Genomic DNA, 8,360 nt, shown 5'->3' on the forward strand with positions numbered 1-8,360 from the left:
AGCCAAAAACTGAGGGGTATCCATTCTGCGAAATTCATCTCGGACACGATTCCAACCTCATCCCTTTTACATGTTAGAGCCATGCACTCAACAAGACTTGATCCTTGGTGGGCTCATTAAGAACCTTTCAACTTTAAACCAAAAGCTCATTGACAAAAATATATTTTCACATTTATGAAATAAAATAATTCTTATAAACTAGGTTTACCAACAGGGTCGACCGTCAAATTTAGTCCATCGTTTGGACTTATTTGTCCGAATCAGCTTATCCATTACAATATATTCGGTGGGTGTTTGGTGAGCCAAGCAAAATTTTAATGAGAAAGATTAGCAAAGTTGACAGACGATTTAATTGGAAAGCGAGATCTTAGCTAGGAAAATTACCGCCAAAGCATTTGTTTGGGACGCGGCGCAACATGAATGAATTTGAACAGTAGCAGGATATTTTGTTTTGAAATTAGTGAAAGGGCTGAGAAACCCTATATAATCCTATTCTATGGTCCTTGTTTTCCAAGGAAATTAAAAAATCTAGGAGACCGAATCGTTCCAGTTGGATAAGGTCTGAGTCATTTCCTTATTAAAGAATCAATCTTTTTGTCTCTAATGACTGTTATCTGATGTGAGTGCAGTCATGTTCATTGTCCTAAGCTTCAGCTTATTAAATTAAACAAGATAAAATAAATCGTGGCGGCAATGAATCGCTCTCATGTGACCTTCCTTTCGTTTACTTTTAGTTTTGATGGGTTTCCCACCTACTCCTTTACTCACAAGCTTTAGCAGTGTATTTTGAAGGGTAAGTTCTGGTCGCATCCCTTACCGAGTCTTATGGGCATCTGGACCTTCGTGGGGCAGGTGCATTCAAAGCCCACCATTTTTGACCAAAGCCCAGCTGCCATTTGCTGGAGTGTAATCATAATTTTCTCCCTCGCGTCCAGTATGATTTCATCATCTAATGTCAGGGTTTGCCCTAACTTTTTTTTATTAATCCCTACCTAACCTGCCTACAGTTCATGTCAACCTAATACAAGATATTGAAGTACAATTTCCATTCCAAAGGGAAAAATAGGTGCAACTACTACTCTATTGACTAGATCTCAAGAAAGTAGTTTCCGGTATCTTTCGTGCATTCAGGGCCATCCTTTTCCCACGTGCCCACCGGGACTGGCTTACACTATATCTAATTGTCATTGGGGAGCCCTGAAAATCAGTTGCAGTGCAGATGCTATCTGTTGCTTCAACTCTTTTAATTGGGCTCTTATTTTTATGATTTTTTCAGAGAAACTCAAGTGCAGTTCGAGTTGTGGGTATTGGATTCTTGAGCGATCCAAAACATCCAATTGCAGGAAGAGGGTAGATACAGTTTTGGCATTTTCTTAAGCTTTTCTGAATTCGATCAATTGCAGTGACAGAGCATCCATGGATGTATTGAGATTGGAGTCCTGTAGTACAAGAAATCTACAACCATGTTGCAATTCAGGGTTGCAGAATCCTGGGAGGATTTCGAAAGGATCTGTGTGGCCTACCGGCACTTGGAAATATCAGCAGCAACAGACCCTCGCATGTTCTGTTCGGCCATTGAAGTTCAGGAGACCTTCACATCAATCGAGATTGCACACATTTTCAATCTTTTGTTCTTCTTACAATGGGGGATGCACTGGTAAGTCAGAGAGTGTGTATCTGAACATTGGGCTTTTTAATTCTTTTCTCGTCTTTCCGTCTTGGATAAATGGATCCTTAATCTGCCGTTGGCTAAAATATGTTTACAATAGTGGTAAACAGTTCGAAAAGCTACTATGTTGAAGTGGGGTGCTTAGAAGATTTCTCCTCTCTTTCACATCTAAGTCCAATATGATGAAAGATATCAGAATTAAAGTGCCATCCGTATTAATATTGGGATTTGGGTAGCCTTCAGGCGAATATTTTCTTAGTTAAATGAAATGCTTATTCCCCAGTGTGCCCGAAATTGTAATGCAATTGAAGAAAATTTCTTTTTGTCATTTTTTTTGTATTACAGACCTGATTGTAGATCTTTTCCCTATCATATAAGGCTAGTTTGGTCATGTATTTATTTGGGGGGTAACCTCCCAAATATGTGTTTATCTCTCAAACCCTCAATATCTCTGGTTATATAGAATGAGCCAAGGATGTCCTCCTAATTGTATGAGCCCTGGTTATGGGATAAGGGGATGGATCTGGTGCTTATTCTTACCAAATACCAGGTTCTTTTGGATTTTAAGGTTTACTTCCAATACATGCTACTAGATTGTTTTTTAGTCCACACACTATTTTGCGTCCAATCGTTTTGTCAGTGAGAAATAATCTTTGGAGATTGAAATTGTACAATTTTCTGTTTGGGATAACCACCTTTCTGTGTTCAAATTAGACTGTTATGTTTGCCTTTTTTTAACAGGCCTTTCTTTTAATATGTAACAGTTTCTGAAACAGACACATGCAGTAACGAGGAGGCATTAGATCTGAAGGTAATGCTTCAAATTCTATTTTTCATCCTTTTCTGTCAATCATCCAAAGATCATGGAACAAAGCCTTATCTTGAACGTCAATCATTGGTTGAAAATATCTTAGCATCATTTTGTATACTGCTTTGGTTGGTAACTTGTTTGCAAGTGGTGCCGTTTGCTTAATCAATTAAGTTTCGTGCAGAAAAAAGCAGAAGAGATTTCTTTTGGCATGGATGGGAAGAGCATATTTCTTGTTGGTAAGTATTAGAACATGTCAAAGTGAATCCAATTGTATTTTTCAGTATAGGTACATTTTGAAGAGAAGCGATTATAACTAAGATCAGTGTAATATTTTGTGCGGTATGTTATATAAAACACTGTAAGCTTATTAAAAGTGATCTGTTTGACAGGGATGATGGGTAGTGGAAAAACCACTGTGGGAAAAATTTTGTCTGAAGCTTTGGGATATTATTTCTTTGACAGGTTTGATTCAGGAAAACTGCACTGAAATTTCAAAATTGATTGCATTGAATAGTTATTATTGTATACCAAAGATTTATGGTGCTAATAGCATTTTGCATTTGCAGTGATCGCCTGATTGAGGAAGCTGCAGGTGGAACACCTGTAGCACAAATTTTTAAAGAGAAGAATGAAGAATTCTTCAGGGATGCCGAGGTAATGATGATTTCACTTTTTAAATATGCAATAACATAATTCCATACAATTCAAAGAGGGGAACCCCAAAGATTTCTCTTTCTTGGATCCTTTTTTTATTCCCCCACTGGTCATTTGCAGTGAAGTTCCTCTATGTGCTTGCATGGGATAATTTTTTTTCATGTTGTCAAATATATAGGGTCATTATATTGAACAAATATGGTAAGTACAGGTTCAATCATAGATGTTTCAATTAGTCATTATTTAGACAATGCATTTTCAAGTCCTCCTGCTTTACAATTGCAGAAGTCTTGCACCAACTTGTGTTTGATGGTGACAATTGTACTCACAAATCTAGTTGGTGACATGTCTATATCTAGAGCAAAGTTTTGAGCGAGTTATCTACAATGCATCGTCTGGTCGTTGCCACTGGAGGTGGTGCTGTAGTTCGACCTGAAAATTGGTAAGAATTTAGAGATCTGCAAAAAGTACAGGGAACTGCTCTTCATATTCTCATCTAGTCCATAAATCCATTTTTTTTTATCAATAATTAGTTTTCCAAGCTAGTAAGTGCCTCAGTTCTTGTTTGTGTTGTAAATGTACAGGAGCTATTTGAATCAAGGAGTCACTGTTTGGCTGGATGTGCCCTTGGAGGCTCTGGCCAAACGAGTAGTGGCAGTTGGGACTGAATCACGACCCCTTCTAGGACAAGGTTCAGTGGATCCATATACTCAGGTTTGTTTTTCTTCCCTATATATTTTGGAGTGCTCATTCCCTGGATATTATGGAATCTACGTGTTTTCTTTGTTATTTTTATCCTAGGTATCATTTTCTCTTACTTTTCTCTTTATCGATATAGATAGTGGCCCTTCATTGTGATGCACAGGCACCTTCATTCATTTAAGCTCTATTGAAAAATTCATGTGCCACCAAACCTATTTATTATGGGAATGAAGGTGCAAAGTACTTGTCCTTTTAACATACTTCTATTATTCTTTTAGTGCCAAGCCTCCTAAATATGCTATATCTAGATAAACTGAATAAGTTTATAAATTTTTGTATGCTTGCATAATTGGCCAAAGGTAGAAGGGCCAAAAGTTGCTGTATTTATGGATTTCAATCGCAGCAGTGCCCTAGGAAATACAAACACATTATCTCACGCTACTGGCCATTTCAAACTCGAAGTAATTTAAGATAAAAAATGGGTGCTAAATTACTACCCTTGCAAAGGAACCTGTTAATTTTTTATTTCTTTTCTATACAAATAAAAATGTTATATCACACTAAGGACCATTTTAAACTGGTGATAAATAAAGATATATAATGGTACTAAACCACTACTCCTAACCGAAGAACCTGTTAAATTTTTATTGTGAATATATTTTGAGTAAGTGTATTTATTTACTCTACAAAGTTTGTTTATAGCTCCCGAGTTTGTTTAAGGCAACAAACACGGGAGATCCTTTTTTAAATATGCACAGATTTTGATCCCCATGCTTGTTGATCTTGGACCATAGATGAAAAGCTTGTGAAATTTGCAAGTAACTCACATGATAACTCAGCTCTGAGTTTTTCTCAAAAACTTGCCTATGACTTGGCTAAAACGTTCAATTTCAGAATGAAAACTTGTTCAGCTCAAAAATCTAAGCAAAACCGTGGTATCATTTCTCATGAATTTTGTCTCTTTATTCAAGAAGGAAAATATAAGTTTTGTTTTTTGTGTTTTTTCATGCAACAACTTATAAAAAACAGTTGACTTAAGCCCATTTTACCAGAAATAGTGAGACAATAAAAATGAAGTGAAACAGTTTAATGAATAAGATCCGTCAGATCCTTTCCTCCAAAGTCTATATCCTCCAAATTGATACAATTTATCAGGCGAACCACAAAAGCAATGAAGATAATACCATTCACTAAATAAAATCACAGCTGGCGTTCAAAAACTTGTCAGGTTTCCAAACCTCCCTGTTGTTTTCCATTAAGAGGATAAAGGAGGCAAAACGAAGGTTTTGGGGAGAGTGATACAGATTTGGAATTGTTCAATAAAAAAATGCAGTCCAACTAAGAACTTGTTCTAAAAGAAGATTTTCATTGATTTTTTATTTGAACAGGAACTCTTGCAAAGCTTGAAGTAGATTGTTTTGAAGCATGCAAATTTATCTTATGCATGTTTTTGAAGAATATTTTTACAAATCAATGTGCTTTGTAATGATTGGAAATTGTCAAGTTTTCCTCTGGGTTATTGCCAAGTCCAAGTTTTTTATTTTTTTGGGTCAGCTGAGTTATTGTCGAGTCTGTGTTTTTCAACTACGGATCTTTTTGTCAAGATCATTTGATCTCATGTTTTCACCTTATCTGTTACTTGAGCAGTAAAACAATAAGTGTGTCATCCTCAGAGCTTAATAGTAATTCTTGGGTTAAATCTTTTTTTGTTGTGATCATTTTGCTGTATGGCAGTCCCACCGATTTGATGTACAGTAACCATCTATTTGCAATTGCAAGAAACATGTAGTGTTAAGAATTTACCCATGATGTTCATGTCTCAATGGTTTATTGCAGGCTTTCGCAAAACTCACTGAACTTATTGAGAAACGAGGTGAAGCATATGGCAATTCTAATGCAAAAGTATCACTACAAAGTATATTCCCATGCCTTCTAAGTTTTTTTGTTACATAATTTAAAATAATATATTTATTTTAAGTACTAAAATTCACATTGGCCCTCCAAGATGAAGACTGTTTAAAGTAAGTGAATTGTTTTTTTTGATTGCAGAAATTGCAGCAGAACTTGGTTCTATTGATGTCTCTGATCTTACTCCCACAACTATTACAATTGAGGTATGCTTTTTATTTCAGAATTTCTGACTAATGTGTCAGCTTATGCTTGAAAACACCTATGTTGGATTGCAACAATGCAAAGTAATTGAGGTTATCATTTGTGCATTTTATTATTGGAAGGGCAGAGGCCCCTGTTGCGTTCTTTATTAGATGGACATATAGTTGTTTTTGGGTGAAGTAATTAATGTATAAATAAATGCAGTTGTATTATTCTGTTGGATACAATCAACATCACTGCTTGCTACTGCTAGAGATTAACAGACCATTTGGAAAAGTCAGTTTGCAGAGGAAAGGTAATTTAATTGCCAAAGTGAGTTCTGCAGTCAATTGACCTGAAGACGATGACCACTATCCATTATAACCTAAAATTAAAAATGGCCAGATTGATTCATCTGTGCAATGTTGGATAGGAATAAATGAGGCTAAAATGTAAATATCACCCTGATCTTAACTTGGAAGATCTTGAATGGAACCCCACCCGGCCCCATCATAAAGTGTTGGGGGAGTTCCATTCAAGAACTTCCAAGTTAAGATCAATATGATTTTTACATTTCAACGTTTTGTTTTTAACCTCATTTATTCCTATTCAACATTGCACAGATGAATCAATCTGGCCATTTTTAATTTTAGGTTATATTGGATAGTGGTCATTTTCTTCAGGTCAATTGACTGTAGAACTCACTTTGGCAAGTAAATTACCTTTCCTATGCAATCTGACTTTTCCGAATGGTCTGTTAATCTCTAGCAGACAGTCATCCAGTCTCCCAGTCTTTCTAACCAACTTGCAAAAATCCTTAAAACTGTTATAAATCTCCTCACTTGAGGAGGAGATTATCCATCTTGTTTAATTTGTTATTTTACATTTTAATGTTGTTTAATTTGTTATTTTACAATTTCTGAATACGTTAGTTTATTTCTTATATGCAATTTAGTATCTAACTATATAAGCCTTTTGGAATCTCGAAATCGCACATGTTAACTATTACTGAAAACCTACAGCTTATATGCCCTTTTGTTTCTTTTGCTTTTCAAAACTTTGGTCATGTCCTTTTTTCTTTGTTGTTTTATAGAAGACAATAGTAGTACGTGGGTAATAATGTTTCAGAGATGTAAAAGGCGATTCTTAGCATTCACTACATGTTTCTGAAACAAGCATTTAATCCTATCAAATAGGATGCAGTAGTGATGCCTTGAAGCTCTTTGCAGTTCTATGTACTTGAATAAAAAAATCTAAGATTGCTATTGGCAAAGCTGAATGTCAATGCTATTATCCACTCTTTGTTAAATGACTTTATATTGTTGCTTTCCATAAAAAAGAATCTCAAAACCACTTTATAAGGTGCACTGGTTCTTTTTGGTCAATTTGGGCAGCACCTGATCTTGAAATTTTTTATTTATTGTGTTATTAATGAAATATATGTAGAGATTTTTTTTTTTTTAGTACTTTCAAAATATCTAGTTCCCAATTAAAATCTTGCCTGAAAAGAATGGACATGCTTGCCTGTTTTTTCACATTATTATTGTATCTATCAAATTCCCTAGGTAATGTGCTTAGATTGAATTTTATGCCTTTGTGTGGAAAATTAGATTGTCTTGATACTTTTGTTCTGCAGTCAAATTTTCTTATAGAGAGATTTCATTTGATGATACGCAAGCTCCAGCTTTCTTATTTGACAACATGGTTTTTGGTAGTAAATTTTACTTAGAAAGTCAATTTTTTGTTTTGGTTTTGCAGGTTCTTAAGGAGATCGGAATTTTCCTGAGATGCAGAAATAAGCTGCATATGAATGGAGTAGCTAATGCTCAATCCAACAGTTACAAGTACATGAGAAAATTGTAGTTTTGTGATGTACTCCAATAAATCAATTGTATTTTTGGAAGTCTTCCTTGCCCAAGATAAGTGAATGGCTTCAATTCTTTTTTTCTTAAGCCCCTTTATATGTAGCTCACATGGGCATCCACTTATCTCAAAAAATACATGGTGGATGTGGACCATGTTTGCCCTATTCTTTGGATTCTATATTCCTTTGTATATATTATTAAGGTGAAGTTTGATAATTATTTTCGGAACTTTCTTTTTAGAGTTTGGTTTTCTGGTCACATACAGTTGTCAATGAAGGCCCATTTTTGGACACGGCTGTATTGGTGTACTTCTTAAAAAAGTACTTCCCGCCAAAAGCCAATATATCTTTGTATTTTAAGAAAATGTAAAATCAGTAATAATGCAGGTAATGTTTTGATAGACAACATGGTTTGCAAGTACCATGGTATATGGACGGATAGGTTTAAATAAAAAAGGCAATCTTGCTTACAAGAAATAAGCACAAACTGTTAAAGGGAGCTTGCCTATGAAATTTTATAAATACAATATGACAAAAGACTTATCTATAAACGAGTAAAGTTTATAACC

The 8,360-nt window shown here is 35.2% G+C and overlaps 1 protein-coding gene across 2 annotated transcripts; it reads left to right on the top strand.

Annotated features, from left to right (window-relative positions):
* The first annotated feature begins 711 nt into the window (after nucleotides 1–711).
* LOC131076023 (shikimate kinase 3, chloroplastic) lies at nucleotides 712–8,031 on the top strand. Of its 2 annotated transcripts, none has more exons than XM_058013045.2 (10): nucleotides 712–1,657; nucleotides 2,434–2,480; nucleotides 2,662–2,716; nucleotides 2,870–2,942; nucleotides 3,047–3,134; nucleotides 3,494–3,576; nucleotides 3,719–3,848; nucleotides 5,673–5,751; nucleotides 5,886–5,950; nucleotides 7,686–8,031. In XM_058013045.2, the coding sequence occupies exons 1-10, from the start codon at nucleotides 1,417–1,419 to the stop codon at nucleotides 7,788–7,790; spliced, it is 966 nt and encodes a 321-aa protein (XP_057869028.2). In that variant the 5' UTR covers nucleotides 712–1,416; the 3' UTR covers nucleotides 7,791–8,031. The 2 variants fall into 2 exon arrangements, with proteins under 2 accessions (XP_057869028.2, XP_057869032.2); XM_058013049.2 differs by having other exon boundaries at nucleotides 2,446–2,480.
* Nucleotides 8,032–8,360: the final 329 nt, after the last annotated feature.

This window comes from Cryptomeria japonica, chromosome 10 (genome assembly GCF_030272615.1).
Source record: "Cryptomeria japonica chromosome 10, Sugi_1.0, whole genome shotgun sequence".
NCBI lineage: Eukaryota > Viridiplantae > Streptophyta > Pinopsida > Cupressales > Cupressaceae > Cryptomeria > Cryptomeria japonica.